Source organism: Erigeron canadensis, chromosome 2, assembly GCF_010389155.1.
Source record: "Erigeron canadensis isolate Cc75 chromosome 2, C_canadensis_v1, whole genome shotgun sequence".
Lineage (NCBI taxonomy): Eukaryota > Viridiplantae > Streptophyta > Magnoliopsida > Asterales > Asteraceae > Erigeron > Erigeron canadensis.
In genome coordinates this window covers 7567712-7591669 of record NC_057762.1, presented here as the reverse complement: position 1 = coordinate 7591669, position 23958 = coordinate 7567712, and the positions used below count along the sequence as shown (strand labels likewise).

The 23958-nt window shown below is 33.4% G+C and overlaps 4 protein-coding genes across 8 annotated transcripts; 2 read left to right on the top strand and 2 right to left on the bottom strand.

Moving 5' to 3' along the window:
* Positions 1–216: 216 nt before the first annotated feature.
* LOC122589707 (LON peptidase N-terminal domain and RING finger protein 3-like) lies at positions 217–2010 on the bottom strand. Of its 2 annotated transcripts, none has more exons than XM_043762032.1 (6): positions 1709–2010; positions 1534–1613; positions 1291–1418; positions 1143–1192; positions 977–1051; positions 217–897 (listed from the first exon to the last, which is right to left on the bottom strand). In XM_043762032.1, exons 1-6 carry the CDS (start codon positions 1945–1947, stop codon positions 360–362), a joined length of 1110 nt encoding a protein of 369 aa, XP_043617967.1. In that variant the 5' UTR covers positions 1948–2010; the 3' UTR covers positions 217–359. The 2 variants fall into 2 exon arrangements, with proteins under 2 accessions (XP_043617967.1, XP_043617966.1); XM_043762031.1 differs by having other exon boundaries at positions 1291–1427; positions 1709–2009.
* Positions 2011–5928: 3918 nt separating this feature from the next.
* Positions 5929–8454, top strand: LOC122589604 (myb-related protein 315-like). Its single transcript, XM_043761915.1, has 3 exons — positions 5929–6277; positions 6834–6963; positions 7884–8454. Exons 1-3 carry the CDS (start codon positions 6145–6147, stop codon positions 8452–8454), a joined length of 834 nt encoding a protein of 277 aa, XP_043617850.1. The 5' UTR covers positions 5929–6144.
* Positions 8455–9362: 908 nt separating this feature from the next.
* Positions 9363–13591, top strand: LOC122589144. 4 transcript variants are annotated; one of them, XM_043761388.1, is made up of 7 exons: positions 9363–9381; positions 9480–9549; positions 10373–10555; positions 10792–10899; positions 12078–12142; positions 12414–12562; positions 13295–13591. In XM_043761388.1, the coding sequence occupies exons 3-6, from the start codon at positions 10472–10474 to the stop codon at positions 12559–12561; spliced, it is 405 nt and encodes a 134-aa protein (XP_043617323.1). In that variant the 5' UTR covers positions 9363–9381; positions 9480–9549; positions 10373–10471; the 3' UTR covers position 12562; positions 13295–13591. The 4 variants fall into 4 exon arrangements, with proteins under 4 accessions (XP_043617323.1, XP_043617324.1, XP_043617321.1 ...); XM_043761386.1 differs by lacking the exon at positions 9363–9381 and having other exon boundaries at positions 9415–9549; XM_043761387.1 differs by lacking the exon at positions 9363–9381 and having other exon boundaries at positions 9415–9549; positions 10345–10555.
* A 634-nt stretch (positions 13592–14225) lies between these two features.
* LOC122586954 (eukaryotic translation initiation factor 3 subunit E) lies at positions 14226–18118 on the bottom strand. Its single transcript, XM_043758996.1, has 8 exons — positions 17761–18118; positions 17011–17165; positions 15738–15965; positions 15531–15652; positions 15205–15424; positions 14885–15027; positions 14655–14792; positions 14226–14555 (listed from the first exon to the last, which is right to left on the bottom strand). The coding sequence occupies exons 1-8, from the start codon at positions 17972–17974 to the stop codon at positions 14456–14458; spliced, it is 1320 nt and encodes a 439-aa protein (XP_043614931.1). The 5' UTR covers positions 17975–18118; the 3' UTR covers positions 14226–14455.
* Positions 18119–23958: the final 5840 nt, after the last annotated feature.

Here is a 23958-nt window from a genome sequence, read left to right as displayed (position 1 = left end):
CAATCAAAACTTCAGCGGATTCACACACAAGCATCTTCGCCAATCTAACTGTATATGCTTTTACATGGAGTTGACACAATTCTTACTCTGATTGTGTGAGTGTCGTGTTAACAACTGCAACTGCAACTCATATATGTTAAAGCTGCATCTATATCTCTGATATAAACCAACTTCGGTTTAATGACACTTGTTTTTATCAGATAATCTCATTACAGCTAATATAAAAACGAGCTAAAATAAAAAAAAAATGTATCACAATAAAGGTTTTAGTGACTCAAATTAAGGGTACCACATGAAATGACATTAGTCTCCGCATATCACAGATATTGTGACCATAGTAACTGAACAACCACAAACATTTAGCGGCCACGCATGTTACGAATATTAATAGCTCTTGATGCCATTGCCCTCAGATTCACCGAAGCCGTTGCAACAGACCTCCTACTGTTCTGCTGCTGCACTTGCTGCGTTTGTCCAGACCCTCCAAACGCTCCCATAAACTCCTGTTGCTGTAATCTCAAAGCTAAAGCAGCATCCTGATCTTCCTCCACTGCCACATTAACATCTCTCCTCCTCCTCCTGCCCACACTATTGTCCCCCGCTTCTCTGGAATTCAGAAACACAACAGAAGCAGGACGAAAACTCTGCTGTCTCGGGTAAATTTGGTGAATTTGATTACTAGTCCTGCGCCTCCTTTCTATACCTAACTGTTCTCCTTCAGGACTATTCAATGCTTGAATTACACTCCTGTATTGGTTTTTCCTCCTTGTTGGCGGGCTTTGGAGGCCACCAGATTCTAAGATTCCAGCCACCGCTTTTCTTGCCTCTATTTCTTGTGGAAACAAAAGTTGAATCGTGTTCCATAAAACCGTATTAATGGTGCAAGATCTTCCATTGCTGAAACAAATTAAAGAATCTCGATATCAATACATATATCTTTCCTGATCATATTTATTACATATAGACCGCAATGTACCTAATAAGTTGCCTGCACTTTGGGCAACGCTTCCCACATTTATCCGCAGCAGATTTCAAACATTTCTTACAGAAGCTACAGACATTTCCAAGAAAACAGATCCAAATTATATCCTGACTAAAACTCGTCATATTTTATCACAACAATTACGACATGTAAAACATACCTATGCCCACAAGAAGTGGTACTCGGTTCAAAACATATCTCTAAACAGATCTGTCAAAGACGAAAACAAAACACATGAAAAAAACTGATCAATGCAAAAAACCCGCGATTTCCACTCAAAAGGTCTGAAAGCAAAAAATAACACTTACTGCACAAGAGAGCTCTTCACGAAGCCGATCAATGCAAGGAATCAAAGCGTTTCCTGAACTCGGATCATCTGATTTCTCGACTTTCTTATCTTTAACATCCACATCAGTCTTCTCATCTTTCTTCTCTTCTAAAATGTCTATCAGTCAATTTTATCCAAACTAGATTTTCAGGTTTTGTAAGAAAAAAAAAAACCAACAAATAATAATTTAATCTTTAAATTCTTAAAAAAAGAATATATTAACCTTTTTTCGAACATTCCTCTTCAAGATTCAAAACATCCACAAACTTCGAAACCGGACTCTTTTTCTGATCTCTGCGTTTTCTGTATCGAATTTAACAATTTAAATAAACCTTATTAAATAACCGATTCGTTTAAAATATACAAACAGAAAAGATTTAAAATTTAGGGTTTGGTACCTTCTAGAATGAGTAGGGGGAGTTTTAAACAACGGATCGGACCGTCTCTTTTGTTTAAAATCTCGATCTGGCGTATCTTCGACAACAAGAGACGACGCCATCAACAGTGCTTCTTCGTCCCAACCGGCCATTTCGGCCACCGATCTAAACCCGGGGCTGAACACAGAATTCCGTTTGGCCTCTCCATTTTCAGATTGTTTTGGAGAGTTTTGTTTCAGTTCTTCTTCACCACCCACCATTCTGTCTAGTGTGTGTTGTGTGTGTGTGAGAGAGAGAGAGAAAAAAAAGACAAGAAAAAAGGATTTAATATCTGAATAGACGTTAGGATAGGATGGATTTTGAATTTTGATTATAGGGGGCAGGTGGGGGGATTCTAACGGCTAATTATATTATGGGCTTATTATATGGACTTGGGTTGATTTTTCGAACCCCAGTGGATAATGTGTTTTGTCCCTGAGGCTTTTTATCAGCTTTATTATTTTAGTTTTCTAATTTAATTGTGTATTTCCAAAAAAAATTGCTAAAATCTGTTTGATTTTACATAACACACATTTGTGGTTATGAAATATAGTAGCTCTTTATGTTAAGTTAAAATTCGCATTAGGATTTGTATGATTTTGAAACATATATTAGTGCACATTTAATTGACTCAATTTTCTCAAAAGTCAATGAGCTATTGGTTTAGTGATTGAACATGAACGTTTGTAAGATATCCCAGGTTCAAATGTGTGAATGTGTGTTTAACTATTAATTAAAGGTGTTACCGTGTAGTAGTTTGTAGGAGGTCTCAATTTCAAACATTTTAGAGTGAAAAAAAATTTGCCCTTATCGATTTCATACTTTCTCATATATATAATCACATTTTACAGTGGTAATCATGTAAGGGAAAATGTTAGATGATGTTAACATCATGATGTTGTACTTACATCATTTTTTACACATATCAAAAAACCTCATTTTACACGTATCAAAAAACTTTATGAATTTTATGGTTTGTGAGAACAACATCATCTAAGTTATTCCTGTCTATATAATAATGTTTTTATCTTACAAATGCGTAAAAGTTTTAAACTTCGATTATGATAATCAATAAATTCAAAAACTGTGAATTTGTATCTCAAATGTATATATGGATACATTAATGCAATCATTTGTTAAAATAGATAGATTTATTCCATTCGGTGCACCAACTGAAATATGTGATTTTGGAGAATATAATATTTGTTAAACATCTTAATTATGACATATTAATACTATAATGTTAAAGTTGTTAGTTTATAACATTTAATTTTTAAATATTAGATGTTTAGATTGTAAAAGTAAAAATATTTCACAACGAAGAGTAGAGCAACAACTCCGGCATCGTGGGGTCTCCCACTATGGGTCGTTCAGGGAACGTCGGCCTAATGTTCTTGTGTCGAGACCTGAAATTGGCTTGTTCTGGGTCTAGTGGTCAAATTCATTGTTTTTTATTTTATTTTTTTTTATGAAACGATATATAAGAAAGAAAAATGACTTTGAAGTTTTCAAATTACTAAAAATGATTGTAATGGAGAAAATAAAGTTTTTTTGCTTTGTTTTTTAATAAGTGACTTTGAAAGAGATACAAACTCCGTCATAATCAATGGTGAAGTCCTAACACGAAAACAAATATTGGTTGTCGGATTTTGTTACCATGAGTTGAACAACAATATTAAAAGAAGAATTTCAATAACATATCTAAACAACTAGTGTATCTCTACTCCCTAATAAAATAAATTCTTTTTTTCCTATTAAATATTTCTGTCTTTGAAATACTTTATTTGTCTTTGGACTTTTTCTTTTTTTTTTCTTTACGTAACTAACCAAAATTTAATAAAGCAAACCGCCTTCCCCACTAATGCCGCCACATTGCGCGGGTACCATGCTCGTATATTCGTACTTGACGAAATATGAATTTTCATCTCAATAATTTTTTATTTATTTTTTTTTTGAACATTAAAAATTAAATTTATTAATATGTAATCTAGCAAGATACTAGAGAGTACATATTAACGTTCAAATGAAGCAACAAAGTAAAACAACTGGGTATTAAAACAGAAAATTGTTCCATTGAGGCCATGTTATCGCCATCATATTGTTGGTGGATCGATTGGTTAGCCATTGGAAGTTGAGGCCTTTCAGTTCTTTGACAGCAAACCGGAGTGCGGGAGCTTTATTTAGAAAAATGCACTCATTTTGGGTCTTCCAGATTACCCAGCAGTATGTGAGTATCACGAGCTGCACCATATTCTTTTTGTGGTGATTTGTGCTACAACTATGATGAAATTCTAGGAGTTCTTTTATCGACTGGGGTTTTTGAACAGGGAGTCGACACCACACCATGAGTATGGTCCATAAAGAGTCGGTAAAGGGACATTCCAGAAAGAGATGGTTTGCTGTTTCATCTCTTAGATTACATAGCGAGCAAGTAGGGGATGCTATGGAGATGTTTCTGGTAATGAGTTGATCCGAAGTGGCGGCCCGGTTCATTGCTAATCTCCAGCCAAGGATGTTAACGTTAAGCGGAGCTAGTCTATTCCAAGGGAAGGCCCATTGCTTTGGCCCGTATGTAGAATTTTCATCTCAATAATAAACGGACTTTCTGACTACTTGAATGAGTGCATCAATGATCTTTAACATTAAATTCATTTTATTTCAAAACAAATTCATCAAACTATTCATTCAAATTGTATTTAAGAGGGTGGGCTTTTTTTCCTTTCCTACAAAATTATTAACCACTACAACTAAAAGGATAAATGTATATAAACCCATTAAATTTATTATGTGTTGCTAATTTATATATGAATTTTTTGTTATTAAACTTTGTAATTTGTTGAGATTATTAATTTATTTTTATGTGTCAACTTAATTATATGACTATAATAACGTACGTCAAATTTAAAAACAGAGGAAGACCGTTGCTAGCTTCTAAAAGGATTGTTAGAAAACACGTTTTGATCCCATAATTGTTCATACTACTACCAACCTATAACAAGTTGGATTATACTAATGCACTAAATGTCAAACCCCACGTCATGACATGTCGTTTCCAACATATATTCTCTATGGCTTTTCCATGAAGTACTACATATTTATCAAAGAACACAAGTATTTGTTTAACTTAAATTCTTGAATGGTTCCTTTCATGGCTGTCTACTTCGAGTTGAATATTGTTTCTTTCCTATAATTACATATGTGTAGTTCATCATATCAGTCAAAACAATAAACCAAAATTTGATCGGTTTAGTTACTTAAAAATTAAACCATATATATCTATCTAGCTTGTTTTAAATTATGACATCTTTGACCCAAAACATGCCGTCGGAACATTATTGTGTGTGCTAGTTATTTGGAATGGCGACTTTCGAATAGTACTCACGCCCCCATCCAAAACGTTAGGGTCCACTCAGCGAGGGAACTTGGTACGTTGTGTTAATCAATTAACCGTACCCCACTCCATCCTGACTGACCGAGTAGGCACTCAAGGAAAAACCCCATGACTTAGGCTCCCCTAACGACTATGATTCAACCAACTAAGCTGGTATCATTGTAATTTATTGTGGGCTAATTCTGCCAAGAAAGTCAAAACAAGCAACATATTTTTTTCCTTCGTTCTATTTTAATTGTCCTATTTTGACTGTTCAAGTCTTTTTTTTTTTTACTTTGACCGTAAATATCTTTGTTTGTGTTATATATAAGTTGATGAAAATTATATCAGTGAAAAGGACATTTAAAACTCAATCAATTTATTTATGTTTTATCAAGTGTTATATAACACAATCAAAGATATTTACGGTCAAAAGAAAAAGAAAAAAAATTCAAAATATCAAATTAGGACACTTAATATTGGACAGATGGAGTATTAATTACCAGACAGAAAGCGGATATACTTATCTTATATACACAATTAAGGAAGTGAAAAAATGGCATCTAAGTTTATGAAGAGTTTCCCTTCAAAGACAAAACTGGCCAGCTAGCTCTTTAAGGGGCCAAAAGAATCCCCATCAACCATATATAATCTTATTATTTACTAATTAAGTATCCATGATTATTTCGATTCCAAAATGAACAAACAAATTAATAAAGGAAGACTTTTGGTTTTTGGCTGCTTAAAGGCCGGGTGTTCCAATTTGTCAACATAAAACCCACGTCTACAAAGATTGTTAGAAAAAAAAAAAAAACTAAAGAGTGGGTGACCATTTAATTTTAGGGCTTTTATAAGAAATCATATATATACATGCATGTATCATGATCAAACAAACTATAGATACATGTTTTTAATATTCAAGAATTATCTGTCGGAGGAATCTTTGTGGTGTTTATAAAAGGGCTCGTTTTGTTTTTGTGTGTTCGGGAGATATAGTACAAGAAACAAGACCACGCAACGACGACTAGCTAGCTTAATTAAAGGATCAATGGTGAGACAGCCTTGTTGTGATCGAACCGGGTTGAAGAGAGGTCCATGGACAATGGAAGAAGATAGGAAGCTTATGAGTTTCATCATGAACAATGGCATCCAATGTTGGCGAATGGTTCCTAAGCTCGCAGGTATTTGGCAATTCGAAATATCAGTGTCCGTACAATAATATGTTTTTAACTTTATACCACCAAATATGTTTTTATAATGTTGTATTATGCAATAATGTAAAACATATTTAGTACCAAATATGTTTTTATAATGTTGTATTATGCAATAATGTAAAACATATTTAGTAGTGTACGAGAAACTAAAAGTGATATATGGATCACCTCTATAGTCTATACTAATGACGATAAACTAAACATCACAATTAATTAGTTCAAATGTTATTACCAAACTGACTAATCCATTAAACAAGAGTTTATGGGTTGATGTTTCATATATACTAGACAAATTGTAAATATTTGTGAATGTGTATAAGTACGTGCATTTAGATATATCAATAATAATTTGAATTCTATGGATTTTCAGAAACAGTTATAATCATGAAATAGTATTTTCACACACACACACAAGCACAATTAGAATGGTTAAAATTACACACTTTTTTTCTTTATGGTATGAATTATGGATAATTCCAGTTTTGTGAAGTTTTAACATTCTATTATTTTCGATCTTGTAAAGGTTTGCTAAGATGCGGGAAAAGTTGTCGATTGAGATGGATTAATTATCTAAGGCCGGATCTCAAAAGAGGGACACTATCGGAAGCAGAAGAAGATCAAATTATTGAACTCCATGCTCGTCTTGGTAATAGGTACTTTAATTATATACAAACTTTTATCTGACTAATAACCGTACAATGTATACATGATTTATGGGTATGAAATAAATTGTGGTTAAAGTGAACCGATAATGGAAATTAAATTATACTAACAATAATAATAAATATAATATATGTTTAGTTAAAGTTTTAGATTTACATCAAATTTTTACAATCACAATATCAAAATTGAAACTTGTAAACATATTGGATGACGACAAATAGCCTTATGATTTCGGATCATAAACTCAAATTTTGAAGTAGTTTTCATGTTAGTAACTTATCTTTACTTCTTTACTACACTATAAAAATTATACCATGTTGTTGAAAAGTTAGAAAAAAGAATAGTTTGAAAATAACTAATTTGCCCTTAATGAACTCTCATTTATTAGTTATAAAAATTACCTAATTGCCCTTAATGAACTAAATTTGCACCACAAACTTTCATCTTTTAAAATATCTCCACTACCACCCTTACATTAATTACATCTACATCAATCTACACCATTTGACACCGCTACCACCGTTGCCACCACCATCAGACCGCCGTCGCTGCCACCACCGCCGCATTGCGTGAGTATCGTGCTAGTTATAAGTAATCTAAGTAATAGGAGTTAAAAAATTGAGAAAAAAGAAAAGAGATAGCTTTACTAATGAGAAAACGATCATTCAAATAAGGTTATAATATATTTTGTATCTATAAGCAAGAGTTAGAGTTTAATTATAAGTCTAATAAAAAAATTGATTTTATATACAATTAAAAAAAAGCAATTTAATAAAATAAATAAATTAAAAAAACACATGTCAATCAAAGATTACGCCACATGTTGTTGTAGATGTTTTGGAAAGTTCCTATGGATATTCACATTCCAATAAAAGATAAAAACAATTTTTGTACTTCTGGACTATTTCAGGTGGGCTAAAATAGCTTCGTATTTTCCTGGACGTACGGATAATGAGATTAAGAATCATTGGAATACTCGAATCAAGAAAAAGCTAAAGAGTCATGGAGTAGACACGACAAACACCCACAAACATATTGATGAAGAAGAGCAAAAACAATATTCGGGAGCCACAAATGAGCAAAATAACATCATTTCAACCGAAACAAGTATGCACACCGATTATGTGAAGATTGATGAAACAAAACATGAACACGAAAAGAAGATAGACGAACTTATACTTGAAAACGACACGAACAATAGAAATCATCATGACATGGTGTTCAAGAACGTCGACATGGATTCATGGACAAACACGATCCAAGATACATCGACAACATCAATTTCAAAATGTTTTGATTATTATTCACTTTCATTTGAGGATTCAATTTCAATCAATCCTAATTCTTCTTCAATAGAAGCATCCTCTTTAATCGAAGGAGATTATTTTTCGCAACAGTTGGTTGACGAAGGAGATTCATTGTTGTTATGGGACTCTTTTAGTCAACAAGAAGACCTGTTTTTTCTTCTAGGAAACAATTAGTTGTAAATGTTATCATTTTGTCAGTTTTATGTTGTATTAGCTCAGTTTTACGTTTAGGTATTCGAATTTTGTAATGAACAAGTGTAGAATGTAATTCGTTTAATTACTGTATAATTTGTTGTGTACTTTTTGGGGTTATGTGCTTTTTGCTACTGTCCCTAGTTTTGACTTTCGCTAAAATGTTGTTTATCTTTCGGTAAACGGATAATTTATGGACGCCACACTTGGTTCACAAAATATTTAGAGTTGATAGTGTTTTTATATTGTATCTAATGTATTTTAGATAAATCGGTTTTAGTTTACAAGACCAAACTATGATAGTGGTATAATGTTTTTTTATTTAACTATCTGATAGTGGTATAATGTTTTTTTATTTAACTATCATAATGTATAGATATTACAACAAATTGTATAAGTAGATGATACATGCAAAGAAAAAATGGTATATTTTCATGTTAAAAGTCTACTTCTCAATTTATAACTATTTAATTTATTATATGGAACCTTTTAGGTTTCATTTTAGGAAAGCACATTTATCTTATGAAATAGATGACGAAATAAAAGTTATCACGCCGAACATTATCTCATGTTAAATACAACAATAAGTCCTTGAGCATTAACTAAATGGTTGAAAGACCATCCTTTTACATGCAGGGATTTACATAGGTTTAAGTCTGAAAGGGCAGGGTTTACTCCTATTAATCGTTGTGTTTTCGGATGGATTAGTAGGGGGTTTTCTCCCCATCGGGTATTTGAAATAGACATTTCTACTCCGATGGAGCTTTCTAGCGCGAATCCGGTTTTAATAACGTATGCTAAACCTCTCGCTATCGAATTTGTTTTCAGCGAAATTCACCTATAACAAAAAATACAACAATAAGAAAATAAAATGGATCAATTGATTCAATTAATTTTCAGCTAAAATTTGTAAGTATAAAATATACTCGTATCATTTTAAGCTACTTATAACAGAGTGTTTAGGCACTGGTGAATTTAAGATTGAAAAACTGTCTTTGTTTTTATAGAATTCCTTTTGGAACTTCCCTTGTTTCTCCTCCAATCTGCTTCCCATTCCCTCTAAAAAGAGCCAAAAAGGTATGTGCTTTTCTTTCCTTTTAAAGTTGCACACCAAGTGTTTGATTATATGTCCAACAGAACCTCTGTGTACTATTTATAATTTTCAAAGGGTTTATTTACACTCCCAGATAGTAAATTCCCTCTTAAAAGCAACTAGTTTGTTATAATTTATTTCTTTGTTATTTATAAAAGAACTCAAATTTGAATCTATATGATCTTTTAGTGACTCAGGTACCTATTCGGTACATGGGACTAGAGGGTTCCCACCCATTTACCCTTTTTTTTTTTTTTTATCTTTTAGTTTCATAATTAAACTTGATTTCATGTTCTTTGTTATCCTTGTTGCAACTACATTTTCTATGGTCCTGCTGTAGTTTACGTACAAGGTCTAGTATGTATTCGAAATTGAAGGTTTTTTAGTTAACTTTTACATCAAACGTTAACGGTTTGTTGGTTCTTCAAATCAAATGACAATTTTGAAAGTTCATTTCATACAATAATAAATTCGGCCATAGTACAATACATTCACGTACCTTAATCCCCGTAAAGCTGTTTGAAGTATGTATTGTTAACTTAAACTTTATGCAGAATGCATATATTGAAAGCAGGTGTGATAATGGTATTACTTTCTTCAATTGTATAGGACTCAATGCCTAAACAAATTTTGGTTTATTGAAAGAGTGATTTTTTTGTTTTGTTTATTTCTTAATTGTAAATTGATAGACTTGTAGTCACAGAGGCATGTATCTTTATAATAAAGCTATAAACAGTTCATATCTATTAACTTGTACATTTCATTCTTATGTAATCCAGTTTCACATTTTACACGTATATTTCCCAGTTAGAAGCATTTGGCGTGTTTAACGGGCTCCACGTATGACCGTTAATAGTCCATTACAGAAAGGGGAAGGAACGTTGAGGGAAAGAAGTGTAAAAAGTAATGTCTGGCATTCAGAGAGCGATAACTACGGCAGCCACAGACTGTCCTCGACTAATCAGATTTGCACTCCATCCTCCAAAATATGTAACTATTTTCTGCTCTTATAATTTGTTAATTTTTGAATTATCTCTGATATACTCTGGCAACTTTGCTGGATGTATATTTCCAATTTTTCAGGTATTCAGTAATTTAATTGATTAAGATTGTCCTATAAATAATGTACAACTTCGTATCAGTATGTTTTATTAAATACATGAATAGAATTTCAAAAATTTCTTGATAAGTGAGATGTTCTGTAATTTGTGATACATTGGAATTAGGTTGAGGTAGAATTTGCAAACAGAAGCCAGTACAACTTGTCAGCTGAATATTTGAGAGTATTCAGCCCTGCTGTTGATAGTAAGATAAGATCAGTTGGCGGCGAAAAGGTACTTGTAATTTTTTCAATTAGAGTACTGTTAAGCTTAAGCAGGATGAGGATAATCTTGTGTCAACCTCCACATATTTGTAACTTTTTTGGGGGGATAATCAATTGCAAGATCATACAAGGAAGATGTATGGGTAATAATCCCAGACATATGAATGTGCATAATGGGAATGGCCACATTGTTAGCACTTAAGGAAACGAGTAATGCAAAGAACAGTTCAATCAAAGAAATAGAATTTTTTTATTAAAGGTATCAGACATAAGCTAACTAGGGTAAAATCCTTTAGTCCTTTACCCAAAAATTTTTATTGTATCAGACATTAAAGTTTGAAGCGCATAATAGATGTAATGCTGTGATTCATAATTTCATCGGTATACAGTTCTCAAGCAACCCTTATGTGTATTGAGTTGCGTTCCACTAGTTTTGTTTATAAGCAACTGTATAGTTGATGTTGTGATGATGTTGATGATTGTTCTTTACTATCGTAGTCATGTGAAACTATGAACCCCATTGGAGTCATGGGCTTATGGATTTTAGATCTATATAATAAGAGAATTTTAGCCGAGAGTATTAAAAAAGCTTCTAAAAGACCAAAAAGAAGCTTGTTGGCGTTTTCTTCACATAATTATGAGTTTTTAGGAATCGGAAGGGGAACTTGAGGTCCAAATTTTCTGAAGAAGTTTTCTACTGATTTACTTAGGTTCATCGAAGCACATCTGAGCTCGTGGCTACACAAACAGCATCCGATTTCATAATAAAAAGCTATTGCTTCCAAAAACCATATTATTGACCCGCTATACCAAATGATGTACATAATGCCGACCTAAGCCCATTCATAAAGTTACTTTCATGGATGTTAATTTTAAGAATACCGTAACCTTAAGGTTTTTCAATACTTGCGGCATAGCTCCTATGAAAATTTCCTTTATTTATGCAGTGTTTTCATATAATGCTGGTTCATTATTTTTTTGGCATTAGTTTAATGCTTCCATTTATTGCTTACAATTTGATTAGTCATGACTCCCTTACATCTGCAAAACAGAAATTTGGTCATTGCTTGTATTACTTCTTTTTTTTTAGGTAAAGGGCTACCCCGTTGACTTTTTGATTGACTATAATTGTTAATTTAATTTCCATGAACTATATTCCGATACCAGTGTCACATTTATATGATCCAGGTTATCTATGGACGGCGTCATGTGGGGATCATGTCTGCAGAACCCGTAGGAAACTACGGGGTAAGGTACTTATTAGTCGGAATCTTGGTACAAATTCATAAACTTCGGCAATTGCTTTCTTTGGTTGACTTTTTGGGTCTGATTGTGCCATGTCTTATGTTTGAATTGGTCAAATGAGCTGAACTAAAAATGTCCGTTATAACCCGTAACCCAACCTGACCCGCCGCGCTCATTTTAGCACCTGCAGGAAACAATGACAGATTTATGATAAGCGCCACATGTTCTACCACTTATTAGTTATAACCAAGTAATCTTTCTTTTTGATGGCCTTTTCAGGCTTCTTTTCGATGACCTGCATAAAACCGGAATATATACATGGGACTACTTTTATCATCTTGGAAGCAATAAGTTCACCCTGATGAGAAGCTACATCAACACATTGAGAAAACATGATCTTAGTCGCGACCCTCGTGCCAAGAAATAAGGTGATGTTCCATTCATATAGTTTAACTACTTGCGTCAATGCATTTCATGCATGAACGATCTTTCTTAAGAACTGACATAATTTGTATTTCCTCTTATTACGATATGCTGCCAAAGTCATGGTTATCTATGGCCCGTCGGCTGTTTATTTTGCCTTAGAACTAATAGCACCTAATTCCTGAAAGGATGCTTGATTAAATCCGTCATACCCAATTACCCGTGCTCATTAATATGATCCAGGCATATTGGTGTCAACTACAACCCAATTGTTGTGAATGGGCTCATTTGGGCTATGTTTTAATTTTTACAGAATAACAGGTCAATAAATCTAGAAAAGGTAGCTAAATAAGAAAGGGTGAAAATCGCTTACGCGTTACACAGGACCCTAAATTGCCTTATTAAAAGAATTGTTATTATTATAATATTGTCTTTTTAATTGTATAAAATGCATAATTTACAAACGAAAATTGTCACAGAATCTTAGAAGTGTGTTGTGGGTCAATTCAACTCATTTTGACCAGTTTTAAAGAGTTATTCTTTTGTGCTCGCCTCCCACCCAATCTTCATGACCCACAGTTTGCTACTTTTACCTTGTCATCTTCACAGACAAGACTTTGATCCACATCATTTTATCTTCTAGATAATGGTGCATGATCTAATTAGTGATATGTGGTTTGCTTTCGACAGACGAATAATAACAAGTTTTGCTTTGGTGTTTTTGTTTTGGCTTTTAGGTATCAAATGTGGTGTTGGAACAAGATGTTGCTGTAACCAATATGTAGTTTGATTAGATTTCTAGGAGAAAATGCATGTTTTGATTCAGGAGTTTTACATCTGATCATTTTGTGCCAAGGGAAGAAAAGACTGGTCGATGATTATAAATTAAAATTTTGTAATTTGTTTTCTAATTAAAGGGATGAAACTTGTTATTATTTTCTTATGCGAATTGTTAGCAATTATCATTTATGGAAATACATGAACACACTTGGTACGAGTATGGACTACGGAGCATGTTCTCAAGTTTTATGTTCTCTTGTTTGTGTATGCTATTTAGTGTTCTATGTTTTCAAATTTGGGCTTGACGAAGGACAGATACTGCCAAAAACCGGTGGAGCAAATTACAGGTCCCGCACCTCAATTAGGCAGTTTCGAGACCTCTGACCACCACTGGTAGTAGATCTAATTAAACAGTGTTTTGGATTGAAATAGAGCACACCAAAGCCAAAACCCCTCAAATTAAAGCTATATATACGATTCTGATTCTGATTTTAGTTGTTACGTTATAAACATATTGGTATTTGGTACTCGTTGCATCTTAAATATACTTGTCTACAAAGAGAATTAGAAAGATGTGATAATTATACTTGGATGTTTGTCATACCAATTTCAATTAGGGCTGGAATAAAATACTCGTTTTTTTCCTCAACATTTTATGAAAAAATAGACAATTATCTTAAAGCTGGAAAATTAGTAGAGTCGTCTTTTACTGTTTTGTTTTCCCATAAAAAAAATAGGAACCTGTCTTTGAAATTGGCCACATTTGAGATTAAATCTGCGAAATAATTTCTTTTACCTAGTTTGATCAAGTTTGAGGCTGTAATAGAAGTTCCATTTCAAATCCATGGAGAACATGCAAGAAACCGACGACCGATTTACACCAGAAACTACATAATAAAGCTATAGCCATAGTCGATAGAAATTGCTTTAATTCAAAACTACAAGCTCCATGTTTCAGCATGTTTACCATGATTTTTGGTTCAAATGTTAATCTTCTCCAAGAGAGTATCACAAGATAGACAAACATGAATCTTCTCATTACACGAATTAAAAACTCTAAGCAGAAAAAAACAGGTGACAAAGGGTCAAAATCTGCAGAGCCAAAACAGTAAGTAGATTCACCGGGCAACTTGTGCCTGAGCATGTTCCAAGAGCTGATTAACTAACTTGTAAGTACGCCCTGATAGTCCTTTTGTGTGGTCAATAAGTTGCTCGTACCTGTCAACAAGGAAATATATGTCAACAACTGATGCACCCTCATGGTTAAGAGCAAATTAATAGAGCCTCATAATATTAGACACAAGTATTTGAACTTACACACTGGGATGATTGGGTTCCATTACGACGGTTCCAGTTTGGGTGTCGATTTTAGCATCAAGTTTTGAGGTTCGAATGAGATTCAGTATCCACCTTTCAGCATCTTCATAGTTGAGGTTTAACTTCTCAGCAAGCACACTGCAAATAGAGTAGCAAAACTGTTAATTTCATCTCATCAGGAGAATAAAATTAGTTGGATTCTGTAATACAACAGAATGTAGTTATCGTACCCCATGTCAATGCGCTCATGTATTCTGCAATAGGTCTCAAACATAAAAAGACGAGCATTCTCAAGAAACTCATCCTTCATTGGCACCACTGTGTAATTGCTTTCTTCAAGTCGTTTGCCTAGAAAAGGGTCATTTAGTATCACCTGTATGATTTCATCCAAGTTCAGTAATTATTATTTCCTCATAATAAACGAGAATGTTCTAGACATTTCATACCTCATAATAACCAACATCATGCTTCTCAAACATTTATAGTTAGAGAAAATATTTTATTTCAAATACATTGTGTAATTAAACATTAAAGAATGGGAAGAACTTACATCCTCACACTCTTTCATCTTCTTTTGAGCTCCATCAAAGTCAAAATTGACATAAACACATGCCAAAAATTCGGTAATGGGATCTGCGAAAGAGTGCTGCTCTTGCTGGATGACTTTAATGAACTCTTTAAACTGAGGCCTTTTCTTCTTGTTAACAATGAATGCAGTTGCAAGGTACCGCAAAAGATGTGGAGCATTTGTTTGAATGGCATTTAAATACCTATAAAAGATTTAAGTATTATATTATATACATGATAATACTACAATTTAAGCAAGCAATAATAAACACTATGAAATAAAACACATGCAATGATTGATTAACTTACTTGTCCTGGTTAAACAAGTCAATGAGTTGTGTTCTGCCATTATCATGGTTGAAGAATATGAATAAACTCCAGTGCATCAGCCAAATCCTGCTGTGAACTAACTCCAGTGAAGAGGCAAAATTCTGAAAGAAAAATCTTGTTAGATTCTCCAAATAAGAGGCAAAGAGCTCATGAAAATACTGAAACAGGGATATGCATGAACAAGACCTTCGCATCTATCATTTTTTCCAAACGATTAAGCTCTTCAAGTGCTATGTCCCAATTCTGCATGAGTATTTCAGCCGCTAGCTTTCCCCATAAGGCACTCAAACTCCTTTCAGCATCAGTGCACAAGGCTCGGTACTGGTATAAGTAATCAGCTGCTCCCGAGTAGTTCCCGCACTCAAACTGAAACTTGGCATATTGATACAACGCTTCTATCTGTTCTGGACCAATCTGATTTTTTTATTTATAGAAAAGGTTATGAATACATAAGCAAAAGATCAAAACAATCATGAGAATAAACAATAGCTTGGGTACATAAAAGGTTGTATCAAATGCAAAGCTATAGTCTCGCTTAGTCACTTCAATTTACAAAAAAAAAAACGGTCAGAACGCATTGCTAAACCACTGGACTTATAAGACGACTTGTGACTTATGACTCAGTCTCATACACAAAATGAGTGGGCCAGACTAATATCTAGTAACGTGCTATATGAGCTTAAAACTTTAAACTGAAAAAAGTACACGCATAAAGAGTTGGGTGGATCCACAAACAACTTGTGTCCATTATTATCTAGTCATTGTGCTACATATAATTACAAAAGCTTAATTATTAAGATATAAATTACACCTTCCAACTACGTTGTTAAGAAAGTTATATGAATCAAAATGACATTTTAGACCTTCAGCCCATTTTACCATTTCCTTGGCTCTAAAATTACTTCTGGCTAGAGACAAAACATAACCCAATCGACCTATTTATTAGAAATGGGTTGAAATTATAATCTTAACACACAATCAATGACAGAAAGAAGAACACAATCAATGACACAAGGTTCAACAAAATTTGTAAATTAATAGTAGAAGGAAAAAAAAGGTCAGGAAACCACATGTGTTCTAATTGAGATATTTTCACGAAACTCGGAAACTCAAAACTCTTATGCATAAATAAGTAGGATTTTGCAACAAGAATCTAGCTCTTATAGGTTACCTAAAGATCCACAAGCTCAACCAAAGAAAAATAAAACAGATTATTTATATTTATATATCTATCTAAAACATGCTAATAAAAGGCTAAAAACGATACAGAACATATTTACAGGGTCAACTACTATCTACTCACTCGAAATAACCTACAATTACTACTTTTTCGTCATCCGAATCTTAACAACCACATAAAAAGCAAACAACTACAAAGACGAAAACTCCTACAAAATTGCCATAAACACAGTTTACATCCATCAAAACTAATAAGAATCATGAAAAATACAAGGTGTACCTGATAACGGTCGTTGAGCATCTGTAGGTTATACTGCTTATCACCCCTCAACTCCTGAACCGCACTTGGATCCTGCAAAAACGTAACCAACGGAGCTGCTGCCTCCTCCAAAGACTTCAACCTTGCAACCACCTCAGCTCTCCTTTCCACCATATCTATACAAAAAAAACAACCACATAATATAAAGTCTGTTAATCATACCGCTTCTCATAATACTAAAAAGTTATAGTCAAACACAAGATAATTAGGCCAACATAGTGGATAACAAGGTCATTAACCAACAGTATAGCCACATACACACACATATAATCAACACCCAGAAAATTTCACATGCATAGACTAGCTAAAACCCAAAAAATTTTAAAAAAAGAAAAAAACAGATCCACATATTGACATATTGTACAAAAAAAGATAAAATTTTTGGGGGTATCTATAGAATGACTTCAAAAACGGTCACGCTATACCCCGGTTAGACCGTGTACATCTTAATCAAAGAAACGCCCTCCTCCATTTATGCAATATTAACTACATTAGCTTAATATAAAACAATTAACTTGTAAAAGCTAATAGCCAAACAGAGATATACATATATACACACACACACACATATATCAAATTATCTAATATAACATTGATACTTTCATAGCCACAATAAATAACTTAAAGCTATAAGGACAAAAACCCTAAAATATACAAATATAGATATACATACATATATTGTATATAATAATTAAAAAATAAAGAAAGAACCTTGGGGGACTTCATCAGTATGGTAAAGAGACTTATGAATATCCATGGCATAATCAACCATATTGGTATTGTTCAAAAGCTCAATCTTGGCTTTAAGAATTTGGTCATTTGGATAAAGCTCTCTTTCTTGAGTGAATTCCAACAATGGAAACACAAGATGCCTGTCAAGATTTGGTGCTATTTTTGGTGTCAGATCGTATTTTGCCATCGCCATTCTTGGTATCTTTTCTGGGTTGCTTTTCGACTGAATAAAAACTCTTAATTTTAAGATTTATTATTTTTTATGAAGATGATAAGAACAGCAAGTTGTTTTTCAAGGTGGTTGTTTTTTTTTTTTTTCTCCGAGGGATCTGAAAAATTGCTAGGGTTTTGTGAGGTATCCTTTGTCTTTGTTTTTACATTATTTGCTTTTTATTTCAATCTTTACAATTATGCCCCTTCTATTATCTTTAATCTTACAACTTTCGGTTTTATATTAGAAAAATGATAAATCCACCCAAAAATTAGTCTAAAAATCATCCTAACAGTATAAAAAGGTGACATGTGATTCTCTTTCCTGATCTTATCCATGATTTTTTCACACATTATCATCTAGTTGTTAGGAAAATTTTTAGACTATTTAGTTAGGAAGATTAATCATTTCCTTTTTATGTAACCTCTTCTTTTCTTCCAAATTAAGCAAATATTCGGTTCTTAGTCTCTAAGGGTGTACAAGAAAAATTGTTGTATTAACACTCCCTAAGGCTATTCCCAGTGGGGCACTTCTTAATCCCCGTCCACCATGACGCAATAGGCAGGGTCCAAGTGTAAGACGTCGTCGTAATTTCATGTTCACTTGATGATGTTTGTAAACGCATAAGTCGTTACTTTTTTTTAAAAAAAAGTAGCTCCTTACTTTTTTTAAAGCCTTTTACATTGAAACTTTACCCCTTTATATATTATATACAATCCCTTCTATAATTTCATTTCAACACAAGGTGCAGAAAAATACCAACTTTCAACTACTTAGGCCTCTGCCAACCCACGACACCTTCCTTGCTCTTCCTCACTGTCACATCAGCTTTTCTCTCTCCTAAAACACATTTTCCTCACTCACTACCAACCCCACCTCTTCCTTACCTCTTCCTCAACTCTTATTTTATTCTTATTTTATATTTAACAAAATTATATAATTTAAAAAATAAATCAACTTTTATATGATTATCGGTTTGTGGGGCCTTACAAGCACCAGGCCGCAAGGTCTCGAAGCACGAAGAGACATATTCTTTGTTTCTGCAAGATGAGATCAAAAAGATAAAGAGGGTGGTCAATGACGTTTTTGACGTTGGTCACACGTTGAGTGACCAGTGCACTTGGGCAGAATCGTATCACGACAATTGTGGGGAAGGCCAAAGTACTTGGGAAGTCAAATGCCCGCAACACGATAAGTGGTGAGCAAACGAAAGCGCTTACCGTGGCTTAGGGAAAATGTCAATCAAAGATGATGAAGATGAAGAGTAATCTTATCATTATGTATTTCGTGTTTTTATCAAGTATTATGTTCTTTTTTATTTTGTGTTGTCTTTTATATTGTAATGTGTTCTGATAATAAAATGTGTTTGATTATTAAAAAAAATACAACTTTTCTTCTTTACATACATAAATGGGAAAAGTGAGTATGAGGCTGTTATGCACCCAACTTGGGTGAAAAACCCCTCACATACTAATATTTTAATATTTTAAATAAATACATGGCCCTCCATGATTTTTACCTTTTAAAAAAAGGTATGTGAGGGGTTTTTCACCCAACTTGGATGCCTAACAGCCTCATATTCCTTTCCCCCTACATAAATATATATTACACATATACATATATATATTATCTTCCTCAAAACAAATAAAATACAAAAAAACAAAACAAAACAAGAGAAAGCTGGCCCACACCGCATCTCTCCCTCTCGTGCTTCCGCTTTGACCCAACGAACTAGCTCCATCGAAGAGCATCACGAACACACCCTTGCTAACTCCTTCCTCGTCTACACAGGTGAAGAAGTGTCCAACGACGGGCCGTTGGCTAAGGCCTTATGGACGTATGTGCAAGGGAAGCCCAATAAGATGAATAATATAATTGGCTAAGTTTATGATGCGCACTTCTCATTGCGCAACGTAATTTATCACGTCGAAATGGTGACAACGACATATTGGACATGACAAAATGTTCTATGAAGTGAGGTGTCCGTCAAGGCACAACCCATATGATTTCGATGCTGGAGGATGGTACAAAAAATGTTAGTATTTGTAGTTTTTCTTAAGTATTGTAATATGTTTTAATGTTTTCAAGATCCATATTTTATACTTTTTATATTTTATATTTTTTTACGTATTGTAATGTTTATATCTTAATATTAGTGAAATGATTTTGCTTTTTTTTCGAATAGCATAATTATATTAAAAAACATTTAGCAAGTAGCTAGATGCAAAGGAATACAAATACAATTACAATATCTGGATATTCAACAAGAGTATAATCTAACACCTATTTCGGACTTCACTGCTAAGCTCGCAAAAAGATGAAAAAAACTTGTGAAGTCACAAGAAAAAAAACACATCAATGAAGTACATGACACCGGTTTTCACTTCGTGATGTTTTTGTTGCGAGCCCAAACAAGTTCCAAGGAACCAAACCATCACTAGCAAGTAAAAGAGATGAAAAAATTAATGAAATGATTTTGCTTGATTTTTATTTATTTATATATACAACTCTCAACAATTCATCTCTGTAAATGTAGAAAGTGGAATTCAAACTTTGATAAAATACCTCAATGTCATAGACTTTATCAATAGGCCAAACCAATTGACAAATATTAGTGTAATTTTTATATTAGATAACAATAAAGTTTATTTATTTTTGTCTTAAAATAAATGGAAATAATTAAAAGGGAAGGATGGACTAAACAAGTGGTCATGATAGGTAAAATAGCGTTCTTGAAGAGTTTAAAGTAACTTTAGATCAAAATGATTACATCATTTTTGACAGAACTTTTAGTTAAAGATATTTTTTGTCCTCCAACTTTCACTATTTTTTTTCAAACACTCGTACATTTTGACCTTTTGTAACTTTCCACTATTATTTTCATAATATAGATTGCAAGGAATCTGAGGAACACTCTTGATCAAACAATTTTTTACAAAAATCATGTCCAATATTTTAATAACAAAGCAATCTGAGAAACGTCCTTTTAAACGAATTTTTTTTTAACTCCAATCCATATACTAATAAGAGTTTTTATTTACAAATTTACAAATTCTTGATTTTGTAATATAATTATTATGATCAATCCTTCATATTCTAATTAGTGGGTTTTATTAAAAGATGATTAAAATACAAAATAAATCTAAAATGCATGATAAATAAAAAAATCAAAGAAAATATTTTTCCTCATTACGGTATATTTTTTTTCTCTAAGTTTTTTATACCTTTTATCTTTATTATTTTTGTCAGTGTATAAATTTAACTATATTTATATGGTTTTTTCGTGTTTTACACGGGTTATTAGCTAGTTAATTAAATGTATACACGGAATCCTCGAAATCTGAGAGCACGAGTTCTGGATGTTGCTTAGAAACGGCTTAGAAAACCGATGTTTTACCTTTCTAAAATAATTAGTTTATAGATGTGTATATTGAGAAAAGTTATTTGCAAGTATTAAGGTTTCGATAAAACTGAAAGGACTAGACTTGATAAACCGAAAATACTGAAAATTTTTTTATACCCCACTGCGCCGCAGTGGGTTGAGCACTCCCCACTGCGCCGCAGTGGAAAGTCTCGGCACAGAAAGAGAAGAAGCCCCACTGCGCCGCAGTGGGTTTGACACACCCCCACTGCGCCGCAGTGGGAGGAAAGTTCATTTTAGACGTGGAATTCCACTGCGCCGCAGTGGGTAAAACCACCCCCACTGCGCCGCAGTGAGCCTCAGTTCAGCAAACCTAAAACCATTCCAATACTTGACCAAACGTGTAACCTTCAAATTTCAAAACAAACATCTTAAAACACATTCCAGAGATTGACAACAACAACATAGACGCATTTTAAACATAATTACAACATCAACTTGTTTCAAATCCCATGAACACCATCAATGGGTCATTTAGCCATTTTGACACTATTTTTGTCCAAAATGCAACTTCACAAACTTTCTAAAAGCTTTACACCTAATCATTTACATAATTTTAACAAAAGTATGACCATCAAATCAAAATGTACCAAGAGCCATGAGGAGAGGGATTTCTAGGCCTCTAAACCAAAAGTTTGTCATTCATCCAAGAATGACCTAATACCTTCAAGTCTTGCAAAAATCAACTTCAAGCTCTAAATCAACTCTTTCAATTCAACCACACTAGTTCCTTCTTCCGGAACTACTTATAAAATGGCAAACAACTAAAAATATAAGCAAAGACTTAGTGAATATACTTGCATATATTTACGAATACGAAGGAGGGCAAAGTGCAAGGACTTTCACATGTAACTTATGACACCGTCATGCCACATTTACATGCTCACCTTGCACACTAACATGCTATACATGGATCCATATAAGCTAAACAATCATATCAATCACAACTATCGGGATTCTTAGGCCCCGGAGGTTCTTAGGCCTCATATCATATCAACTATTGGGATTCTTAGGCCCCGGAGGTTCTTAGGCGTCATAATCACAATGCCCCACATGGGCTTATGCCGCATCAATTACCACACATGGATAAACAAACTTCAACATGATGTGGTCAAATACCACACATGGTCAAAAGGCTTCAACATGATGTGGTCAATTGATCCAACATAGACATAAAGGTATGCAAATATACTCACCTCCTCCGCAACTTGGAAAATAAAGCTAAAACGATAATGCACAACAAGCTTCAACCTATGATCATCACATAAAAGTACATAAGCTTATATTCACAACTTGACTAGCTCAACCTAGCCATTCTCAATCACTAGCCTTTTCTGAACCCAAAACCCAACCCATTTGTCATTGAGTTACTTTCATTCTCAACATTAATACTAGGTAGTTCAACCAACCATTTTCATCCACATTTCAATAACTAGCAAAAACTCATCTTTTCCCATAAGCTAAAAATCATCATATGTACTTATTAATTTCATAATCAAACTCAACACAACTCAATGACAAAGTAGGTTATCTAAGGAATTGGGAAAAAATTCATCCATAATCAATTTCTAGCAAAACCCCCAAATTGGTTCATCCATGAACCATAATTTCAAAAGAAAGATAAAAACTAAATTAGGGGAAATCAATACCTCAACAATGGAAGACAATAGATTGGGGTTTTCAAATCACAATTCCTTCCCCTTTCTTTCTTCCAAAATTTCGACCACCACTACCTCCACACAAACCCTCAATTTCAATTTCTAAAATAATTGGAGATAATTATTGTTATTGTTCTTAAATGATTTACTTGGATTGCATGAAAGATTGAGATTTTGATTGAATTAAGATAGAAGATTGGAGAAGAATAGGTGGGAGTAATGGAAGTGTGACTCATGAAATGGGAGAATGGTTGGCACTTCCTTTAAGTGCCACGCCCCTTGTCTAATTTTGGTGGTACAAATACCCGCTATCCGCTAAAGTTCCAACCAAATTAACCCCATAACTAAAAGTAAAATACTAGGAAATTAATTTAATGTCAAAACTATGAAAATGGGTTAATTTTCTTTTACCTTAAAATCTTTGGGGTGTTACAAAAACATAAGCAGTAAAGGAGCCAGAAGTTTACATTAAAGTCAGTTGTTTGGTTAGAAGAGACCTATTAGAGAAATTAATGCAGATTTAAGCTTCAAAATGAGAACTTGTATAAAAAGATGTCTTAGTTGGAACGAACTTAATATCTTCCAGTCCTGTTACTAGCTCTGAACCGGAAGGAGAGCACTTTATACTAATACTCTAAGGATAAGTTATTATTGTCTCTAAACATAAGAACATACATTTAGATTGATATTAGGCTATTAAGTTTTTTAGATTAAGTAAAGTTTAGCTTGTAATCCTGGTTAATTAGTGGTCCAATCTATTAAAAATAACTTATTAAAAAAATAGTAGTAACAATCACAATGGAGTGTGAGTTATAAAATTAGATCAACTTAATTTATTAGTTGACGTATTGCCCGTGGATGTTATATTTTGTGTCGCCAATAAACTA

Coding starts and splice junctions, on each gene's coding strand:
- LOC122589707 (XM_043762031.1), bottom strand. CDS start 1,947: ATGGTGGGTGGTGAAGAAGAACTGAAACAAAACTCTCCAAAACAATCT. Junction 1,428..1,533: donor AGAGGAATGTTCGAAAAAAG/GTTAATATATTC, acceptor ATTGACTGATAG/ACATTTTAGAAGAGAAGAAA. Junction 898..976: donor AAGTGCAGGCAACTTATTAG/GTACATTGCGGT, acceptor AATTTGTTTCAG/CAATGGAAGATCTTGCACCA.
- LOC122589604 (XM_043761915.1), top strand. CDS start 6,145: ATGGTGAGACAGCCTTGTTGTGATCGAACCGGGTTGAAGAGAGGTCCA. Junction 6,278..6,833: donor AATGGTTCCTAAGCTCGCAG/GTATTTGGCAAT, acceptor GATCTTGTAAAG/GTTTGCTAAGATGCGGGAAA. Junction 6,964..7,883: donor CATGCTCGTCTTGGTAATAG/GTACTTTAATTA, acceptor GGACTATTTCAG/GTGGGCTAAAATAGCTTCGT.
- LOC122589144 (XM_043761388.1), top strand. CDS start 10,472: ATGTCTGGCATTCAGAGAGCGATAACTACGGCAGCCACAGACTGTCCT. Junction 10,900..12,077: donor GATCAGTTGGCGGCGAAAAG/GTACTTGTAATT, acceptor TATATGATCCAG/GTTATCTATGGACGGCGTCA. Junction 12,143..12,413: donor GTAGGAAACTACGGGGTAAG/GTACTTATTAGT, acceptor TGGCCTTTTCAG/GCTTCTTTTCGATGACCTGC.
- LOC122586954 (XM_043758996.1), bottom strand. CDS start 17,974: ATGGCGATGGCAAAATACGATCTGACACCAAAAATAGCACCAAATCTT. Junction 17,166..17,760: donor TACTGATGAAGTCCCCCAAG/GTTCTTTCTTTA, acceptor TTTTTTGTATAG/ATATGGTGGAAAGGAGAGCT. Junction 14,793..14,884: donor CATGAGCGCATTGACATGGG/GTACGATAACTA, acceptor CTCTATTTGCAG/TGTGCTTGCTGAGAAGTTAA.